The sequence below is a fragment of the Carlito syrichta genome, unplaced genomic scaffold, assembly GCF_000164805.1.
Source record: "Carlito syrichta isolate Samal-C Ts95f unplaced genomic scaffold, Tarsius_syrichta-2.0.1 Scaffold314595, whole genome shotgun sequence".
NCBI lineage: Eukaryota > Metazoa > Chordata > Mammalia > Primates > Tarsiidae > Carlito > Carlito syrichta.
In genome coordinates, this window is record NW_007258691.1 from 1,204,689 (window position 1) to 1,227,798 (window position 23,110).

The following is a 23,110-nucleotide window of genomic DNA, read 5'->3' on the forward strand; positions in this document are numbered from 1 at the left end:
ACCTCTCATAAATTGCTGGAGGGAATGTGAAATGGCCACTCCAAAAAAGAGTATGGCAGTTTTTTAATCAAATTCACCATCGGCCACAAGAATCACACTCTCAGGTATTTATCCCAGAGAAATGAAACCTGCACACAAATGTTTGTAACATCTTTATTCATAATATCCCAAAACTGGAAACAATCCAAATTTTCTACAGTGCCATATCCATACCATGGAATATTATTCAGCAATGAAAATGGACTATTGATAAAAGCAACAAGTTGAATGACTCTCAAGGGACTTATGCTGAGAAAAACAACAAACCAATACCAAAAGGTTACATACTGTGTGATTCTATTTATACAACACTCTTGAAGTGACTAAATTATAGAGATAGAGAACTGACTAGAAGTTGCCATGGTTAGGAAAGATGAAAGGGAAGGAGGTGGCTGTGGCTATAACAGGGTAGACAAGGAGTTCTTGTAAAGGAACTGTTTTGTGTTAATTATGGTGGTGGTCCCATAATTAGTCTACACGTGATAAAATTGCATGGAACTAAGTGCACACACACACACATGCACACACACACACATGCACACACACAAATGAATACATAGAACACTAGTTAAATGCAAATAAAACTACTGACTCATATCATCCTATTTTCTGGTTGTGCTATTAACTATAGCTATGCAAGATTTTATCATTTGGGAAAACTGGGGGAAAAATATATGGAATCTCTCTCTTGTGTCTTGTAACAGCATGTGGATCAATAGTTCTCAAAATTAAAAGATTTTCTTTAAAAAAAAAAAAAAAAGCAAAGAGAGGGCCAGGGACTGTGGTTCACACCTGTAATCCCAGCATCTTGGGAGCCCGAGGTAAGAGGATTGCTTGAGACCAGGAGTCCAAGACCAGCCTGGACAACATAGCAAAACTTTGTATCTATAAAAAATAAAAAATAATACAAAAAAATTAGCCGGCTGTGGTGGCATGCACTGGTAGTCCCAGCTGTAGTTCTAGCTAGTTGGGAGGGTGAGGCAAAAGGATCACCTGAGCCCAGCAGGTCGAGGCTGTAGTGAGCTGTGGTGGTGCCACTGCACTCCACCCTGGACAACAGAGTGAGACACACACACACACACACACACACACACACACACACACACACACACACACACACACGACTCCTCACAGAAGGGTCTTCCCACCATGTGACTCCAGCTGTGACCCTTCTCCAGCCGTGACTCCTGGACATAAACTGTCCATTCAGTTCAACAGACTTCACACTTCACACTTCCACCTCCGCATCTCTGCTCATGTGAATCCTTCCCCCACACTCAGATGCCCCCTTAAAGCTCATCTCATCCAGGCATGGTGGCTCAAGACTGTAATCCCAAGCACTTTGGGAGGCCAAGGCAAGAGGATTGCCTGAGCTCGGGGGTTCAAGACCAGTCTGAGCAACATGGTGAAACCTCGTCTCTACAATAAATAAAAATTTAGCTAGGTGTGGTGGCACATGCCTGTAGTTCCAGCTATTTGGAAGGCAGAGGCGGAAAAAGGATCGCCTGAACCCAGCAGGTCAAGGCTGCAGTGGCCAAGAGCGTGCCACTGCACTCCAGCCTGGGTGACAGAGTGAGACTCCAACTCCAAAAAAAGAAAAAAAAAAGGTCATCTCCTACAAGAAATCTTCCCTGACCACACTCAGCCTCCAGTATACAATCACTTTTTGAAATTTCACTGGCAATTCAAATCTAAAACCCTCACTCCATACTTCCAAACTGTTTCACAGATATTTGCACACCCCTTATCATTTCTGCCATATATTTTATATCCTATATCATTATCATCCTATTTACTATTTGTAATTGAATTGCCTTTTTTACCTAAATGAATTTTTGTATTGTAGACTGAATATCTGTGTCCCCCTGAAATCAGTATGTGGAAATCCTAACCCCCAATGGGACGGTGTAAGGTGGTAGGGCCTTTGGAAGGTATGTCATGAGGTTGGCACCCTCATGAAAGGGATTAGTGCCCTTATAAGAGGCCAGAAGTAGCTCCTTCTCCTTCCACCTTGTGAGGCCACTGCAAGAAGACAGCAGTGGCACCTAACCCTGAAGAGGACCTTCCCCAAGAACATGTCCCTGGTGACCCTGATTGCAGACTTCCAGCCTCCAGAACTGTGAAACTCAGACAGCCCCCACTAAGACATTTAGCAAGGAAACAATTGCATCACCATCATCATAAACGGAAAAACCTTATCATTTGTAATAAAACAGAATGTAGCTGGTAAAATATGCAGTAAAAATGAAGGGTGTTATTAAACTGCAGCTGCATAGTTTAAGTTCAAAAGCTTGAAGCCAGAGTCCTAACACTTTTGTATTTTTTTTACAAAGATTTAAAAGTGTTAGAGAGGTGTTTAAGATATTTTAACACAGGTCTGATTCATTCTCATTCTTTCTCTCTCTCTCTCTCTCACTCTTTCTTTCTCTCTTTTTAAGGTAATCAGAAGAATTGAAAGGAAACTGAAACAGGAATACATCATCTCTGCAATGTGAATCAAAGTTATGTAATGCCCCATGAGTAGTACTGTTGCCTACCTTTGGAAAACACTAACATAATATGCTGTCCCAGAGTATTAGACACCTTTTCTTAGTGAGCCTGGTACAGTGGCTCACACCTGTAATCTCATAGCTTTGGGAGGCCAAGGCAGGAGGATTGCTTGAGCTTAGGAGTTCAAGACCAGTCTGACAACATAGTGAGACCTCATTTCTACAAAAAAAAAAACCACAAAAAATTAGCTGGGTGTGGGGGCACACACCTGTACTCAGCTACTTGGAAGGCTGAAGTAGAAGGATCGCCTTAGCCCAGGAGGTTGAAGCTGCAGTGAATTGTGATTGTTCCACTGTACTTCAGCCTTGGCAACAGAGTGAGAACCTGGCTCAACAAAATAAATAAAATAAAAATAAAACCCCAGCTATATACGGCTGCTGTTCTTACAGACCCACCCAGGCTGCTCTGCCCATGGAGTAGCTTGCTCTCTGTCATTTCAATTAATCTATGCTCACTTTTCAACTAAAACCCCAATGATATATGTGGGTTGCTTTGCCTACAGAGTAACCTTCTTTCTGTTCCCTTTTACTTTTAATAAACTTACTTTCACTCTAATTTGTTGGCTCACTCTTGAAATTCTTTCCTGTCTGAAGCCAAGAACCCACTTGGCCTCTCAGGCTGAACTTCAACTTTGGGGTCCATTGTCCTGTGGTCAGTTCCATCACTTACAACAGTCACCTGGGTAAGTCATTAAAATGGCTCCCTCAGGCCTGAGACACCTGGAGATTGAGCAGTAGCCCCAGTGGTGGTCCCCAGTGGAGGAAGAAACAGAGGTGAACCAGGAGAGCAGTTCATACAACCTGAGACACCAGCCCTCTCTCACGTAGCCTCTCTCCCTCTGCCCTCGAAATATGGAGCTGGGGCTGGGCACAATGGCTCACACTTGGAATGCCAGCACTTAAAAAAGCCAACATGTCCGAGCTCAGTGGCTCAGCCTGTAATCCCGTGCCTTTGGGAGACTGAGGTGAGTGGATTGCCTGACCCCGCGGGTTCGAGACCTGCCTGGGCAGCGAGACCTCATCTCTACAATAAATCAAAAAATCAGCTGGGTGTGGTAGTGCTTGCCTGTAATTCCAGCTACTCGGAAGGCTGGGGTGGAAGGATCGCCGGAGCCCAGCAGGTCGAGGCTGTGGTGGCCGGTAGCGGCCACTGCACTCCAGTCTGGGTGACAGAGTGAGACTCCAACTCAAAAAAAAACAAAAACAAAAACACAAAGCCAACATGGGCGGATTGCCCAAGGCCAGGAGTTCAAGACTAGCCTGAGCAACACAGCGAGACCCCCATCTCTACAACAAAATTTTTTAAAAAATCAAATATGGAGTTGGAGCCAGGAGAGGAGAGAGAAATGAGGAAGCCAATATTTTTCTGAAGTTTCCTTTCATAAAGTTCTAAAAGTTGGTCAATGTGATTTCAAGTCCAGTTTAAAGGTAGAAATTGTATTTAATAAGGGAACTGTTAGTCTCTTTGGTTGTCAACACAAGTTAAGATCAGTTTTAAACTCAATGTGATGACTGTAAGAAATATGTTTGAACAGCTGAGAAAGGCAAGTTTGTGTCTTTCTTGCTGTCTTTCTGTGTCCCAGGAATGATGATTATTGTATCACTCTTTCTAGAATCTTTAAGTGTTATACAGTCCGGGGTCAACAGAGTGTAAACAAAAGCAACCAGTCTGCTTGATAAGAGAGGTGTTTCCAGCCACATTCTGCTGATAGTCACGGGAGGCCCTGGGACGCAGAAGTCACCGATAGCAGGTCACATAGCTCTGGGGGCAGGGCAGGTTTCCCCCACACCTGTTCAAGCATTCATAAATAACCATGTGACCTTGGACAGGGCTTGATCTTTCTAACCCCTTAGTTTCTTTATTGGCTTAGACTAGGTACATTTCTAAGATTCTTCTAGATCTAATGTTCTGTGAGTCTCAAAAAGTACTTGGGCTAGACAGTCCACAGAAGTGATGACCCTTCTTCCTGTATAAACTGGCAAGACTTGAATTTCAGGAATTAAGTTCTGTATGGTACCAGGCCCGTGAGATTGCTATTATTGTTAGAATATGCTGAACACATTTATCACCTGATTTTAAATATTTCTAGACTAAGGAGATGACTTGTTGAACACCGTATCTTGGATTCATGGGCATGTCACCATCGTCTAAAAATCGTCTCAGTCTAAGAGTGAAAACTGAGGCTGAAGCTGGTGGGGCTGGAAGGTGGGGACTGGGGCCCCCCGGTTGGGACCAAGTGAATTTGGACAAGGGACACCAGACCACAGTTCAGAGCATGCTTTCCTATTCCAGTTATTTGTAGGAATGTCGTCTGCTTTGTTTAGGTGTTTGCTCCCTCGTGTTCTGCAGGGGACGCCCTGTGACATCTGCCTCCTTTCCACTGGGAACCTTCCAGAAGGAGTGCTCTTCTTATCACAGTCCCTTCTCTTCTCCTTTGCCAGCGCTGTTATGGGGTCTAGTTGCACCTGGTGAGACCACTGCTAAACACAGTCTGTGTGCATTGTGTCAGCAAAACACAACACCTAAAGCATGGCCTTTGCCCTCGAGGAGCTCTGGGTGGAGAGGAGGAGAGATAGCAGTAAGGATTACATAGCGGGGTGGTCGGAGCTAAGATGGAGGCCACTGGTGAGGAGGCGCCCCAAATCCCAGCTGGGGAAGGAGCAGAGGATAAGAGAACGAGATAACGTCAGTAGTAAAGCCAAGTGGTGTGGGGCATTCTTTCAGAAGTTTGAAATCAATCAATTAAGAAGTATAACCTTGAACGTCTCTCTGTTTAGCAATCGTTGGCACTTTCTAGACCAGGGGTGCCCAACCTTTTGACTTCCCTGGGCTACATCCAATAAAGACGAATTGTCTTGGGGAACACATAAATTACATAATATAGTTAGTGCGTATACATGATAAGAACCCTTTTATTTTTTAATATTTTTAAATTATAAAGTTTAGAAAATGGATTTAAAGTCAGTCATACTCAGTGATCTATCACAGAAACAAAAAACAGAGTACCATATGTTTTCACTCATAAGCGGACCTTGAACAATGATTATAATACTATAAGAAAGGTACTGGCAGTAGTGGGAAACTGTCAGGGGACGGGGGGTGGAATTGGCAGTTGAGGGAAACTGCTAGGGGAGGGAGGGGCATACCTCATCAACAAGGGTACCTGCATAATCAGTGTTTGTATACCCAACCCTGAATTGTACCTCACATCTTTATAATTAAAAAAGAACAATAGCCGGGCTCGGTGGCTCAGGCTGTAATCCCATGCCTTGGGAGGATGAGGTGAGTGAACTGCCTGAGCCCGTGGGTTCAAGACCCGCCTGGGCAACTTGGCGAGATCTCATCTCTACAATAAATCAAAAATCAGCCGGGCATGGTAGCGCACGCCTGTAGTTCCAGCTATTTGGAAGGCTGAGGCGGAAGGATCATCGGAGCCCAGCGGGTCGAGGCTGCGTTGGCCAGAAGCGGCCACTGTACTCCAGTCTGGGTGACAGAGTGAAACTCCAACTCAAAAAAAAAAAAAAAGAACAATAAAAAATAAAATAAAATAAATAAAACTAGTGGGAAATTTGACCTTGTTTTGTAAAACAAATCTGTCAGTTTGATGGAAGTGGTTGCAATTCTTAGTGAGTTCTCAAGTTGCTCATCAGAAATGTTTGTTGGAATTTTGCTCTCCACATGCTTCATCATTGAAAACAGCTGCTCACAAATGTTTGTGCTGCCAAAAAACAATGTCATGAATAAGGTGTGATTGTGAACTTCAAAAATGGAACTATGCATGGAGTCATGAAGAAAATAAATGCTAAAAAACACATAATGCTAAAAGATTTTGTGGGGCTGCATGACTAGCTGTCCTGGGCTGCAGGCAGCCCGTGAGCTGCAGGTTGGACATGCCTGTTCTAGGCAATCCCTCTCACCTCCTTTTAGGCCTTTCGGGGGAATGCAATGCGACAGTTCCAGTGGGATGAAGAGGGGACTGCATTTCATCGTGTCTGGGAGTATAGCACATGACTGACGGATAGAGAGCCCTTGGATCCCAAAGGTGGCAGCTTCACTTTCGTCTCAGTTGGTCTCTCTTCCTGACCTCTACTGCTTGTCTGTTATATGCTCTTGCATTATAGTGTAAAAACAACTCCTCCTTGGAGTATGATACATATGCACTGTAGCTTTGTTTTAGAAAAAATGAGCATACTTACTGGTAACTGGGTCTATAGGTCTCTTCCTTGACCCGTAAAGAGTTTGTAGGCAGGACTGGCCCTTGGGATTTAACTGTCATTCTGCATTTATCCCACGATGACCCACATCCACAACCAGAAAGAAACTTTGAGTAGAACTGGCATTTGTAGCAGAAACTCGCCTCCCTTCTTGGGGTGTGACTCTCTTGCTCTCTTTTCGTTCCCAAAAGATGTTCATATGTAACCTTTGGTCTAAGACTAAAGCAAAGGAAATGACCAGTGGGGCCCAGATGTGCAAAAGTATACTATGTGGCCAGAAATACCTAAAAAACATGACACTTTGGAGCACAGAGTGCTTTGGAGGTTTAGGGTTAAGGTTAGGTTAGGATTAGAGAAGGTGAAGAGGGTAGATGGTGGAAGATGAGACTTTGGTCCCATTGGTTCGGCTCTGGACTCTCTCTTTAAGTATTGTTGAGCTGTGGAAGGTTTGAGTATTGTGTAGCAGTGTATTGTTGGTCACATGCTGTTCGGTCTACACTAAAGTAGTGCTTCCAGGATACTAAGAACACTTTCCCCCTTTAGCCCCTTCTGCACTGGCCTGGCTTAGAAGAATTTCCACAGACAGAGAGTACAGTATGGCAAAAAGAGCACAGGCTGTGAAGCCAAGAGGGTTTGGGTTCAAATCCTGCTCCTACAGCACACTAGTGGGTTCACGTAGGCACTTTTTAAGTCCCATTGTTTTCCTCTTGAAAATACAATTCATCATATTACTGAATGTTGGAAGAATTGCATTTGGTGTGCCCAATATAGAATAAATGACTCAATAAATGGCACGGATCGTGGCTCACTGCAGCCTCAACCTCCTGGGCTCAGGCAATCCTTCTGCCTCTTGTTATAATACCTGCAATGCTGTCAGGGTTGGAGGGTCCCCACATTCACTGCACAACTCCAAGGACTGTCATCCAAATGGTAACTGTGTGGATTTTGCCCCCTAGTGTTGTGTGGTATATGGCACACACAGCTAGGCAGACCTAGATGGTAAGCAACAATTTTCAGGAGACTTCAATGCTGTGGGTGGCTTGAGAACAAATGGATGGGGATGCCTTTAAATATGGCTTTCTCCTTTCTAAAGATAAATGAGAAAGCAACCTTATTAAGTAAGGTTGATTTGTTCTTCATCTAATACGAAATGCCTCCATTGTGCCTTAAGTGCCTACTCAAAAAGCAGGTTGTATCTTTCTGTGGGGTCTAGAACTTGTCAGCAACAAGGACTGAAGGCTGGGAAGTAAAGTGTCACCATGAAAAGTCAACCTCAGCTATAAAAGCAAGGCCTAAAACTTCATATTTTCAGTTTTGTGATACAATGCACTATTGAAAGGTCTCACTGGGATCATTTTATCCACACCAGACTCTGCCCTTTTGATCTTCTAGGTGGTTGAGATTAATCTTTAAAAATCCAGGATTCTAACTAGAGCTAGAAGAACTCTTAGAAATCAGGATTCAATTATCTTGTTTTACAATAAGGAAGCAAACATCCAGGCAAATTGGCAATATTAAGCAGTCAGTTATTGTAAGAACTGGAATAAAATGCCAGTTTCCAGCAGCTTGGGTTTAGTGGTCAGGAAGATGGGGGCTTAAATCCTTATCCAACAGGATACTACTGTGTGAATTGAGAGCTCTTTGAGTTTTTAGTTTCTTCTTTTGGAAAAAAAAGGGGGGGGGCAGTGAAAACAATACTACTTTCATACAGTTCAATAAGCTAAATTAGTTTGTATATTTTGAATCTCCAAATATGTTATCTCTGCCTCTTGATAAATGGATGTCATTTCAATGTATAATAATTATAAATGTTTAATCACCAAAGTTCCAAGGCAATACTGTTGAAAAATGATTCATTAGGGGAAAAAATGCTCTGTGTTTCTGCTGTGGAAGACAAATGAATAGCTTTACTTTGCTTACTTTATTTGTGGTAGAATGTTCTCTTTGGCTGGGAAATGTATAAAATTTAGAATACAACCATTCCATCAACATTTTGAAAAATTGTGCTCTACATGGTTTGCCTTTCTAAAATCTATGAAGATTATCCCAAGATAAACATCAACTTGAAGCATTTCTAGCACTTGGCATTTTCCCACATGTTAGTTCAAAGAGAGAGGCACATGAATTTTTTTGAGGTCACCTTATCAGCAGCCTTGCTAGATAGAACACAACCCAGAATCAGTAAATGAACAAGTAGGATATCCCCAAAGCCCATGTTTCAAACCTCAATTCATGAGCCATTTAGTCTTTCTTGGTCATAATTTGAGCAAGAGTGGCTTTTTTATTTCCTCTTCCTCCCTAGAGTAAAGACAGAAAATTAGATGAAAAGAGCTATTAAAGGCAGGCATCCTGACAGCAACAAGGAAAGCTTACAGCAAGGTGAAGATACAGAAAAAACAATGGAGGAGGAAAAACTTCAGAAGTCAACGTTTAATAATAAAATAGCAAAATGAGGCCTCTAATTTTCAATGCAGATAGTTCTACAGGACTTTATAGTCCCTAAGGACATTTTAAACATAGCACAAATAGTTGACATTTATTAAGATAAACTGGAGTTGTCAAGTGTTTCTTCAGGTTTACAAAGTTAAAATGAAAGCTTAACACTGAAATTAGAAAGTTTCAAGTACTGGGAAAAATCCCTTGGGTGAAAATTTCCATTCTCTGACAATGTCAGATGAATGAAGCCTAATTGTGAATGTTTTCTGCATTTAGAAATATCATGTCCATCCTGATTAACTTTTTTCCCATTAATAACAACTTGGTGGTTTAAGCCCTTAGTCTTAAAAAAGGTCAACTTTGTTCTTTTTTTTTTTTTTTTTGAGTTGGAATCTCGTTTTGTTGCCCAGACTGGAGTGCACTGGCACAATCACAGCTCACCACAGCCTTGACCTCCTGGGCTCAGGTGGTCCTCTCATCTCCATCTCCCGAGTAGCTGGGACTACAAATCTGTGCCACCACTCCTGGCTAATGTTTTTTATTTTTTTGTAGAGATGAGATCTCGCTATGTTGCCTAGGCTGATCTTGAACTCCTGGGCTCAAGTGATCCTCCTTTCTTGGCTTCGCGAAGAGCTGGGACCACAAGCATATGCTGCCACACCTGGCTACCTCTGCCCTTGAGCTGTCCGTGTGTTTCATTCCCCTGGTCCTTTCTTACCTGCTTCCACATTGGTTTGCATTCCCACAAACCCCAATGTAGTCTCGTAAAAGTCCAGTTAAAATGATGCGTCTTGTGTGTATGTTTCCCTGATACTTCTCTTTCCTGTCTCCCTGCCTCCTGACAGAGCTAATTGCCCCTTTATCTGTATTTGTACAGCATTTCATTCACACTTCTAGTATCACACCAATAAAACTGTATTGTAGACTTGTCTTCCCTGAAAGTCTCCAAGATCGTTCAAGGTAAGAAGTTCTGAATATTCAACCCTATATCCTCGGAACTGGAATGTCATAGATGTCAAACTTCTGGAATAAATTCTGTGCAACTTCCTAGTTTGTTAGAAATTATTTCAATATTGCATACGTGGTAATACAAGAGCGTCCTTAAATGTAAGTGTATTTTCTTCCTCAACTAATTCTGAATGTTGACTTCATTGGAAATTGATTTAACTGAAAACACTTTTAAGACACATTTAATACTTCATTGCCATTTATTTTGGATAGACAACCATCTGGAATGTAAAACTTTGCAAACAGATTTAAGCATCTAATATTTTGTCCAACAAGCAACTGGTGTTTGGATATTCTCATCATTCAAATTACTGAGCTTGGAATAAAAAAAAGAAAAAGCTGAACCTTCTAACACATCCCACTTGCGGGATTGTTTGTGCTGCCTGTCACCTCCTCAGTCCCAGGAGTAATTAAAAATGTAAAAACAGCACTTTTGGACAGCTTGTTTCATACTTGATGTTCATTGTTGTAATCAAATTAAATATGAAGATGAAACTACAAAAGGCACCTTTGGCTCTGATTTTATTTTAGTAGAGTATTTCAAATGGAAGATAGTTGTCATGAAAAAGGGTCTCTGGTATACACACTCAATCTTCTTACCCAATTATTCCCTAAATTCCTCACTCTTCCCTACACAAATGTACACATACCTTGATTAAGGATAGTGACTCAGGGAAGAAAGGACAGACCATCATTAAGTATACGCAGTTTTATTGATCAAAATTATGATACTCTGTATCATGCTTCTGGAAAGTGACTGGCTTGTCTGTCTTTAAGAATCCTGCAATGGAACTAGAGTCTATAATACTGAGTGACCTCTCACAGAAACAAAGATCCGAGTATCACATGTTCTCACTCATATAATGGACCTTGAACATCCAATGTAATACTATAAGAAAATGACTGACGGTACTGGGAAACTATGGCAGGGGAGAGAGATGGGATTAATGGTAGCAAATATCTGTCTGGGGATGGGAAAACACCTCTTATCAACAGGGTGCCTGAATGAAACGTAATTGTACACCTAACCCTTAACTGTACCCCACAAAACCATAATAAAAAAATATTAATAAAAAAAAAAAAAGAATCCTGCAAACGTGTAGGAATTGCATTGCTTGAATGAACACATTGTTGTAGAAGCGCTTCTGAAAAGCACTCACCTTTCTGGTTCTGCAATTGGCTGAGCTCGTGAGTCTCCCAGCTCCCTGCAGGTGCTCTCTGACCTGTTCCATGGGTCTAGCTCTGCCACCTGAGCCATCAGCCTGTGCCTGTGCCACCAGAGTCTGTGGCTGTTACCGTGGAAAAGGATAGCCTTACAGGACCATCGTCTCACCACTGGATGGAGAAGGAATCAAACCTGAGCCTCAGGGAGACTCATCCAGCCATAAGTGGTTCTTAGGGCAAGAAGAAAAACTCCCAGAGGTTCAAAACAAAAACCAAGAGCTCGCGGATTGACATAAGGAAGACTGTTTACTTCATCTCTGTCCCACGTCCCTGCCAGGCTGACATCAGATCACCGTCTACAGGTTTCTCTGTGTCATCAGTCTTCTCATTGCCACAGGAAAGCTGAGATCCAAGTAAAGAAGCCAAAAGAGATTGACCCATTCTGTGGCTAAGGAAAGGCTGGGTCAATGGTCAGGCTTTGAATGAAGGAATAACAGGGAACTCCTCGATCTCTCCATGCTCTAGAAAACAGCCAAACTCTACCTTAGCATCTCCTGTACCTGGCTTCAAATAGTGCTCTGAGGACGGAGACTGGCTGGGGGGTTCCCCATGCCCATTTCTCTTTCTTCCAAGGCATACATTTAGACTACAATTCCCGCCTTCTTTGCAGTTAAGTGTGGTCATGTGACTGGATTCCAGCCAATGCTACTTCTGACAACTGTTCATTTACAAGCCTGGTTCAGAAAATGAACACATGTGACCCTCCACAGCAGTAAGTCCCCTACATATGAACCTTCAAGTTGCAAACTTTCAAGATGCAAATGTGCATTTGCCTGTTTAAGTTAGTTCACATGTCTGGTATAACTTGTCATGTGCATACTGTAATTTTCAAGGTACTGTATTGTAAGATTAAAAATGTCTTGCTGGGCTCGGAGGCTCAGCCTGTAATCCCACGCCTTTGGGAGGCTGAGGTGAGTGGATTGCCTGAGCCCGCAGGTTCGAGACCTCCCTGGGCAGTGAGACCTCATCTCTACAATAAATCAAAAAATCAGTCGGGCGTGGTAGCACGTGCCTGTAATTCTGGCTACTTGGAAGGCTGAGGCGGAAGGATCGCCGGAGCCCAGCAGGTCGAGGCTGCGGTGGCCAGGAGCGGCCACTGCTCTCCAATCTGGGTGATAGAGTGAGAGTCCAACTCAAAAAAAAGAAAACTGTTGTCTTTATTTTTCTTTTTTATAAATTATTTGTATGAAAAATATTATAAACCTATTGCTGTACAATACTATGTAGCTGATTGTGTTAGTTGGGTACCTAGGCTAACTTTGTTGGAGTTATGAACAAATTGGACTTAAGAATGCACTCTTGGAACAGAATTCGTTCACATGTAGGGACTTACTGTACAGTCTTCTCCAGGCTGCTGGGTTCATGTCAATGTTCAGCTATGAGCCAGCTTAGAAAACAAAGGTAAACATGACAGAATTTTCATCAGTCAAGGTCCTCCATGATTGGACCTATCACGTCCCTGACTGGAATTACATGAGTAAGAAATAAGATTTTTTTTTTTTTTTTTTGAGACAAGATCTCATTATGTTGTCCAGTCTGGTCTCAAACTCCTGGCCTCAAGCCATCCTCCCACCTCAGCCTCCTAAGTAGCTGGGATTGCAGGTGTCGAGTCACTGCCATGCCCAATTTGAAATCAACTTTCTGATGTCAAAGCATTGAGGTTTCAGAAGTTAGCAGCTAGGATGCACAGGGAGGCGGGCGAAGTAATAGAAGGGACTGACGGCAGTTCAGATAGGAGTGGTAATAACAGCGTTTGCTATAGGCCCTTCCTAGGCATTCAACACTGTGCTAAAACTTTCCATAGATATTATCTCATTTAATCTTCCCAGTCCTATGAATATATAAAATACTGATATCCCCATCATGCAGTTGAGAAGACTGAGGCTCCAGGTCACATAGATTGTAAGTGTTCAAATCAGGATTCACACCTACATCAGCCTGACATTAGAGCTTCTGTTAACCTGTCCCAAGATTCTGTAACCCTGGAGGCTTATTGAGGAAGCAAGATGCACAGTGCCCCCAGCCGGTGAAAATGAGAACTGCACGACCATCTGAAGGGTAAAGGTGAACCGTCAACTAAGATGTACGAAATACAACTAAGTTGTTTAATGAAAGCTAAATGTTAAAATCACAGTATGCCATCACCCCTCTCCAGAGAAAGAGCATATCTGGTACATAGGGACAGAATTCAAAAGGTGGATCTTGAAGGTGGTGGTGATGGGGATAGCTTAACAATGGCTCAAAGAGGGAACCTGGAATATACTTGAGTGCATTCAGCAGAGAGGCGGCTCAGGGAAGATTTCATCCCCTGGATGGGAGAAGAAGGAAAAACGAATCAACAGACAGAAAGTGGATAGCAGAGCCATCCTCTCCCTCACTGAAGGATGTGGGTTTTAACAAGCCCATGAGGTTATGGTAGTGGTTAAACAGAATGATTATAAAAAACCCTGGGGGGAGGGGAAGGCATGATGCTCAATAGATGCTTGATAAACACCAAGAAGTTGAAATAAACAGTCCTCTGTACATCACCTCCAGGACTTTTGTGAGGTCTGAGTCCAGTCCTGCCCTGTTTAGTGACTATTTTCCTCTAAATTGACTCACTTATTCTAAAACTTACCCTTGTCCTCAGAGGTAAGTAACAGCCATGAGGTCAGAGGTTTGAGGTGTAAGTTATATGCCTCTTCCGAATATTCGTGAAAGCGAATATAAGCCCACTGAGAGACTGCTTGTCTACATTCCCCAAAAAACTATCTCAGGTACAACTAGAGTGCCATAGCTTGGAAAACACCGAAAGACTATAAAGAGGCCTAGACGAGGAAGCAAGAACCCTGGGGTCCAGGCCTGGATGACCATGATGTCATCGTCATAAGGCCTGTCTCCTAGGAAAATGCATACCTTATATTGTGTGAAGGCAGAGGAGATAAGGTACATGAAACATGTCATAAACAGGAACACTACAGATCTTAGGTGTTTGTCTGTCTCCTTCTAGCAAAGAAATTTTTTTTTAAAAAATAGAGACAGGGTCTCACTCTGTTGCCTAAGCTGGAGTGCACTGGCATGATCATAGCTCACTCACTGCAGCCTCGACCTCCTGGGCTCAAGTGATCCTCTCGCCTCAACCTCCTGAGTAGCTGGAACTACAGATGCACACCATTGTAGAGACAGTTTCTCACTATATTACCCAGGCTGGTGTCAAATTCCTTGGCACAAACGGAATTACAAGCATTAGCCACCATACCTGGCTTACAGAAAACTTTAAAAAATTAAACATATCTATCCATAATCAACCAATTACTAAAATAATACACTTTAAAAATTAAACAGGGGCCAGGCACAGTTGGGTCACTACTGTAATCCCAGCACTCTGGGAGGCGGAGGCCAGAGGATTGCCTGAGCCCAGGAGCCTGGGCAACTAGGCAAGACCTCATCTCTACAATAAATCAAAAAATTAGCCAAGCATGGTGGCGCACACCTATAGTGCCAGCTACTTGGAAAGCTGAGGCAGAAGGATCACCTAAGCCCAGCAGGTCAAGGCTGTGGTAGCTGTGATCGTGTGACTGCATTCCAGCCTGGGCGACAGAATGGGATTCCGACTCAAAAAAAAAAAAATCTGGAATTTTTTTACAACTTCAAAACAAAGCATCACCTCATTTCCTTTTTCTTGCAGAGATAATACAATTGCACTATCCCGATAAAGCTCGGTGAGCAGGACATCACACTCTGCCCCTCTGCTCTGACTTGTGATATTATTATACCATGTAGGCTGTGAGCTAAGAAGAGTCTAAGGGATTGTTTTGTTTGGTCTCTCCATTTCACAGAGGAGGCAATGAGTTCTGGAGAACTTAGAAACCTTAGTTATGGTCACACAGCAAAACGGGATTCGAAACATGGCTCCAGGCCCTCAACCAATTCTCTTGCGATTCCATGAGCCCGCACCCTGGAACAACAGCGAGACCCCAGGGGAAGGGGAATGAGAGCAGCAGCTGTTGTGCTCAAAACAATTCACCAACATCGCGCTAGCAAAGAGCCCTGTGTGCACGTCAGAGGACCAAGACATGGACACTCCCTTCCAGGCATCCACAGTCCTTCAGAGGAAACCAGAAACACACACACACACACACACACACACACACACACACACACACACACACACACACACACACGCCCAACTAACAGGAACCTAAAACTGAGAAACTGACTCAGTTTTCCCAAGATAACCAAAGAAGCAGTCACAGGGATGCAGACCAACACAAGCCTCCACGTGGATGACTTCCCCAGTGCCCCAACTTCTCCTTCTTCTGTGGGGTGTGTGTGCCTGTCCAAGGATGTCTACTTTCAACTCACCACCCTGGCGGTGCAGCTGCACAGAGCAACAACAGGTTCCTAGTCTTGTAGTCAAAGGACATCACCATCTTAGAGATCATGACAACCCCACTGCTTCCCAGAGGCTGCTGCTGGGATGCTGGATTTTTCTTTGGCTGCCTAAATCCTGTCCTGCTGAGGTTCACCCTGTCACTCATAGCCTAGTCCTTCAATGGTCCAAGATTTACTCGAACATACAAAGCGACAGAACAACAGGTGGAGACGCAATCTTTCTAGCATATGGCTAAAATTGTAGTAAATGACATAATAATAATGTCCTCGTATTCCAACAGCTCTAAAAAGATACTTTTCTGTGACTTCTCATATAACCATGACAAGAATTACAGCCTTAAGGAGAATGTGCCTGCTATAAGAATTAGAAACACCATCAGAAAAGGAAGAGCTATCTCTTTAAAGAGAGAATAATAGAATCAATAGCCTTTTCTTTTTTTATTTATTTTATTTTTGGTAGAGATGAAGTCTCACTATGTTGCCCAGGCTTGTCTCAAGCTCCTGGACTCAAATGATCCTCCTGCCTCAGCCTCCCAACATGTTGGAATTATAGGTATGAGTCATTGTGCCTGGCCTAGTTAAAAAAAAAAAATCGGCTTAAATAATTTAGAATTCTTCCACTGTAGCTCAGTTCCATTTCAGCTCCATTTCTCCATAACCATGCCGATGCCATTTTACTGATGTTGTTCACTATGCTCTAGGTCGATTTAAAAAAACGTGTGGGAGGGGGGAGGAATGGTAAGGGAAAAGGAAACTAAAACTGACTGGGTATCTGATCTATGTTGAGCATTCTATATCATTTTACGGAATCCCTATCGCAGTCATACCAGCTAGGAATTCTTACACCCATTCACAGAATCAGAATGCGCACACTCCCGAGAGGAGAGGCAACCCTAACTCTGGCATCTCCAATAACAGCCTCATGATCTATCACGTCACAATGACTGCTGTCTGTGCCAGGCATTGTTCAGTGAGCACTTAGTTAAGTTGTTGGAGTCACAGAACAACCTGAAGGTATTGGTGCCATTCTCACTCACATTTCACAGTTGAAGAAACTGCAGTCACAGCTGGAAAGCAGCAGAGCCAGGACCTCACCCCAGCAACCTGGCTCCAGGATCTATAACCTTAACCCCAGCGCCAACTGCCATTCTCTAGCAAGGCGCTTGCCCGGAGCCTCCGGGCTGGCATGTGGTGCTGGAAGATACAGCCTGTAGGTCCCAGGACTCTGGAGGCTTGCTCTTCCTCACCAGGCCCCACCAGGACTTCTCTTGGCCAAAGCCAACACCTGCCTTTGATGCCCAAGGGACTCCAAACGTTGTATACATTCTCTCGCCCCTAGACTCCTCCTCTCTGCCTAAAAACATCTACAGATCGGCTTTCTCCTACAAACTTTCCCCCCGGACTCTATCTCAGACTTCAGAGATCATTCTCTCTCCTCTTTTCATTGCCTTTTCTTGAGAGTAGCCAGCACACACAGCCTCTCCCCTACGCCTGGTCCCTGCCCACCTCCCCAGTCTCTGGAATAATCAAATGGCCTCCTCGCCTCCCATTCTCCTGGCCACACTCCCAGCTCCAGCCTGCAGGAGCCTTTCCAGGAAGCTGACAAGAAGCAGCTCTCCTCCTCCATTGCATACGTCTATCCATCTGTGCCTTTGCCTACTCTCCCCTCCACGTGGATGCCTTCTCCAGTCTCCCCACTCCTCCTGCTCAAGTCTTGCCCATCTTCCAAGTCCCCATCCAGTCACTCCAACTGGGAACACTCACTCCTTCCTCTGAATTTCATAATCCTCTTTTCTATATTGTGTCTCATCTAAGCATGTCTTGTCTTTCCTAGGCTGTAGGCAACTGGCTTCTTCTCTGATTCACCTTTGTGTCGCCTACAGGGCCTTGTGCAAACAAGATGCTCCACCCATGGCTTTCGAGTGTTCACTCGCTGCCTTCCAAATTGATACTTAGCAAGAGTATCTTCTTGCATAAACTCAGCCAAATGCCTCTAAGCCCTTGGATCACCAGCTGCCCTGTTGGCAGGAAATGAGTCCACCAAAACTCACCCTGGAGAGCTGCCTGTCCTCTCAGAGAACAACATCTGGCCTTCTAGAAGCAGGCAGAAGCAAACACTTTCTAGGAAGTCGATCAGTTTTGGGAACTGAGAGAGAAAATATTAGAGATTGGCTCAGCATAACTACTGTCCTAGATAATAAGAAACATTCATTCAGATGGTAGAAATCAGCATCAAAATGCTGTAGCTAAATTTTCACTCAGATGTCACATTGTCCTGCTAAATGTCCCCAGTAATTTTAATCTAATAGGTTCATTCAGCTGTGGTTTGGAATGTTAATACTGATAGTATCTAACAGCGCTTTGTATTCTGTCCCCAAATCTATTTTCCTCAAGAGGATGGTGATCCTATGAATCTTCAAAAAGCCTTTGGTAAGATCAAATGATGCTCTCTTATAAATATTAATTGGGCAGAGCAAGACGCTCCACTCTTGCGTGCTAGGCAAACCACACATTTTTGCCAGAGATTTTTGGAGTCACTCATCCTTAATTATCTCCGTAAGCCTTAAATACACCATGTACAGTATGGATTATATCTCAAGCCTTATTTTAAGAGTGTGAAAACAAAGTGCTTCAGTCTTTCAAATCACTGTACATTCTCTCATTTAAGTTTTATCACAGTCATTTATAGTGGTATTAGTCCCCTTTTGCAGCCAAAGAAATTGAGACTTGGAAAAGTTCATTAACTTTCCCAACAATTGATTGAACTATAAAATTCAATGCTGAAGATTTCATGTAAGCATTACACAATATAGAGAAAGTAATCCATAGATATTCAGAGGAAGTAACATATAATAAGCACTCTTGAAGCTTGGCAGTGATAAGTTACAATGAGAAACATGTTTCCAGAAAGCAGTTGGACAATATGCCCTAAGAATAAATAAATATGGTTATATAATAAATAAATATGCATGTATATATTATGTATATACATATGTGTAAGTATATGTGTATATAGAACCCGTTAATTCCACTTCAAGAAATAGAGCTTAGGAAAATAAACAGAGATATGGGTTTTAAACATCTGATACAAAGACGTTTATTGTAGTATTATTTATAATAATGATAATTAGGAAACAAAAGAAGAATGGTTAAGCAATAATATAGTCATAAGATGTAATCCTTAGAAAGAAATTGTAAATGGCTTTTAAGATAATAGAATAGGACTAGGTGCAGTGGCTCACACCTGTAATCCCAGCACTCTGGGAGACCGAGGAGAGAGGAATGCTCTAGCCCAGGAGTTTGAAACCAACCTGGGCAACATAGTGAGATTCTGTCTCTACAAAAAAAAAAAAATCAAAAAATTAGCCGGGCATGGTGGCCTGCACCTTTGATTCCAGCTATTCAGTAGGCTGGATCACCTGAGCCTAGGAGGTCAAGGCTGCCGTGAGCCGTGATTGTGCCACTGCACCTTAGCCTGGGTGACAGAGTGTGACCCTGCCTCAAAAAAAAATGTAAAATAAATAAATAAATAAAAATAATGAAACAGACTGGTACAACATTAAGTGAAATAAGGGGAGAAATCAGAATATATAGTATGATTCCAATTTAAAATGTTGCAGAAAGCACACCAATATATTAACAGTGGTTGCCTTTCCTTTTTTAACTTTCTGTTTTCTAAATTTTTTTTTACCAAGTTCGGGTGATATCTTTGAAATCTGGAAAAAAAACTGTTACTCAAAAACAACTAATAATTGTTTTACGTATGCCCATAGTTAATACAGGCACTGAGAGGAAAGGCCATCGACTCCAGAACTCTGGCCCCAGCATCACTCTCCCTCAGGGCATGAGCCGTCATACAAAGTAAATCAGCATCACAGAGACATCAGTCAGCTCCGGAATGGACAAAAAACAGTGTTAAGCAAATTATACTAGATTGTTTAGCTGTATAGTCCTATGTAGACACAGCCCATACAAGGACCTGGAACTACTCACCACAAGACAAATGTACATTCCCTACTCTGCTTCCTGCAATTTTATTTCTTAAGTATACCAGGACTGCTGAACCTCCTCTACCTCTAATGCCTCCTTCCAACCATTTACTATTACCTTTTGCTTCAAATATAGGTTATCATAGAATCTGGGTAAAAGCAATCCTCAAATCCCTCAAGAATCAGAATTGACTTGCTGTAAAATATTTTAATTCCATTCCTCCAAAAAGGAAATTGAAGTCATTGTCCTCTAGCAATTTCTTACTGATGACCACTAACTAAAGATCATCAGAGCCAGACACAGTGACTCGTGCTTGTAACTCCAGCACGATGGGAGGCCAAGGTGGATGAATCACTTGAGCCCAGGAGTTCCAGACCAGCGTGGGCAACACAGCAAGACCTCATCTCTACAAAGAAACTAAAAAATTAGCTGGTCATGGTGGTACACGCCTGTTATCCCAGCAATTCGGGATGCTGAGGTAGAAGGATTGCCTGGGCCAGGTATGTCAAGGCTGTGGTAAGCAGTGATCGCACTACTGTACTCCAACCAGGGTGACAGAGTGAGACCCCCAACTCAAAAATTAAATAAAATAAAACACGCAGAATTTCTGCCAGTAGAAATGTGTAATGTCTTCAAGGATCCTTCAATGCATTTCATATACTATTCTGTAAGTAATGTCTCATAGACAGGTAAATTTGTTAATATTTTATAGGTTAATCACAGTTATCTTCTACATACATTTCTCTGACAGAGAAATCACCCTTGGACCATGGCTGTTGGAAGAAAGGACAACGGACAGTCAAGAACTTTCTGTACCATCATCTACAAATGAAAGAAAAATGTGGGTAGCTTGGGGAAGCCCACATTCTATTGCTTACATTAAATTGAAGCGTTTTCACCATTAGTCATTGTCAATGTCTAGTGAATTTCAAGGACTCAACAGAGGTAAATAGTCCCAACATTTAGGATGTAAAAAGAAAAGAAGATGGCAGTGTGTAGAATTGCCTTAGTTTTCTGAGCTATGCAAACATTGAACTCTGCAGGAAATTGATTTATGATAAATGGACTTAGTTTCAACTACACATGCTAGTTTCCTTCTGGAAACAATTGTGCTGCAACAATAGAGAATCAGACATTTTAATTTTTTAGGATGAAAGGTAGACAATTTTCACTCTTTTTAACTTACCCACTAAACAAAGGCCATACACAGCTATTGTCAACCAATAATTAATAATATTGTCCCACATATCGTCAAAGCAGGTATTAATTCTGGATCATGTCTCATCCAATCTTTTCTGATTACAGGACAAATTTTTATTGTTTAAGTAAAGCAGAAAGAGCAGAGATTTGTTTTTCTCCAACAGTTTATTGCTAAACCTGGCTGCCTGGTCTTCCCCCCACCCCACGCACCCCAAATGTGGGCACAATTGCACATAGAGGAGCTTCAGACAATCCAATCTGACCATGAAGACTAAATGTGCTTCACAGAACATTTCCGGAAGCTATATTTTGTGCTACTTTTTTAATGTTGGTTTTTGAGTAGTGGCTTAGATTTAGAAATGTCTGTTTTATTACTGCCTTGGAAAAGGAAAAATGAAAGTAAGTTGAGGCATCTTGAAGTGTATAGTCCTACAAGTTTTTAATCTACATGCATCCATCAATTCAATTGCTAGGTAAGTTTTCCTGCAGTGTCTTTTTGGAATTAGAAATATCTAAAGGGGGCAGCTCAAAGCACACTGAATACTTTGATAGATAGACTGCATTGCAGAATTTCTGTGCTACCACACAATCTCTACAAAAAAGTTTTCCATATTTTGACCATTTCATTGGAACTGCTTTTCAACACTAATGGATTTTTATTACCATTTCATTAAAATAGTTATTCTAGGTTTTATGTTCATAACAATTTCTCTTGCAAAATTATCTTTAATCCCTACGAGGTTTTTTGTACAAATTATAAGAAATAGACACCCTTAAATGTCAGGACTCCAGACACTACGCTCAGTAAATTTGCCATATAGCATTGGGATTTGTGAAATCATACTTCTTCTGCACTATTTGAAACTGAGGCTGAGAAACAAACAGGAAGAAAATCTTCAGGGATTTGTCTTACATTAACCTGTTTTTAAAAAGTGTCTTTTCCTCCTGATGCTATCTGGCTTAGTTATTGGGCTTAGATCCCTGTATCTGCGGTCACTATGTTCACCCCTACAGTCAGTCTGAACTCTCATTCAACAATTTCCCACTACTCAGCTGCACACTTTTCACACGCAAAACAAATGTCATCTTCATCCCCTCTGTCAAGGAAATGCAGAAAGATTGCCACATCTTTTTTTTCCCTGCAATCTCTGAACTCCTCTGATTTTTACTTAAGAAAAATCATCATGCTTGCTCGTTCTGCCCCTCTTAAGCATCTCCTGCCTCCTTGTTCTGAATAACAATCCAGAGAGCCTTCTGTGTCATTGGCACAATCTGCTGTCTGTTGGTCACACGTTCTGAAGTGCCAGTCCTCTGAAAGCAATGAGTGCGGTGGTGATTTCCAGCAACATGGGAAAAGACATCAAAGCGCTCTCCAGAGCACCTCCGGAGGCGTCCCCCAGAGCCCCCAGCAGGGCGGCTTACCTGTGCGGCATGCCCGTGGTGCAGGCGGTGGTGTGTTCGCTGGACAGGTCCCATAGCTTCAGGTACCAGTTCATCTCCACTTCCCTCAGCAGAGCCAGCTGCCGAGCTCTGAACTGGCTCTGCCCCGAGGGGCTGAGGCTGCTGTCCTTCCCATTTTCTGAGGCTTTCTTAGGAGATCTCTCTTTCCCGGCTACAGAAAACCCAGACTGCTTCCTTAACTTGGGGTTCTCTTCTGGGATCTGGCTACCTGCAGCCCCTGTCCGGGCTGCCAGCATCGTGGAGGTGTGTGTCTTTCAGAAAAGTCACTGTCATCAAAATAATTGGAATTGATTTTTCTGCTTCTGCCTTCCCTCCCTCTGCCCTACCCAAGCTACCTCCCTTAACCTTAATCTTCCAAAGCTGTAATCGAGCCAGTCTGTGACAGGGATGAAAGGGTATCTCTAACCTTTCCTGATCCAGAGGTAAGACGGTCACTGCCTGTGATATCTTGGAACCATGGAAAATTTTAAAAAACAACTCCAGGCAACTCCATAATACTTAAGTTGTGTGGTGCAGTAATTCTTCTTCAAAGTTAGGACTTCTGCTTCATTTAACAATATGACTCTGAACCTTAGATCGTTGGGCTTTAGTAAATTATATTTGATCATCACGTT

General features: G+C 42.6%; 1 protein-coding gene across 3 annotated transcripts in view; it reads right to left on the bottom strand.

Moving 5' to 3' along the window:
• KCNAB1 (potassium voltage-gated channel subfamily A member regulatory beta subunit 1) overlaps positions 1-22,794 on the bottom strand; it is a 436,423-nt gene extending 413,629 nt beyond the window's left edge. For 2 of the 3 annotated variants that reach the window (XM_021719354.1, XM_021719351.1), the window contains exon 1: positions 22,458-22,794. In XM_021719354.1, coding sequence (XP_021575029.1) covers positions 22,458-22,732 — 275 coding nt within the window. In that variant the 5' untranslated portion in view covers positions 22,733-22,794. Of the gene's footprint in view, positions 1-1,780; positions 1,793-22,457 lie in introns of those variants that run through there. The other variant, XM_021719353.1, reaches the window with a different exon arrangement.
• Positions 22,795-23,110: the final 316 nt, after the last annotated feature.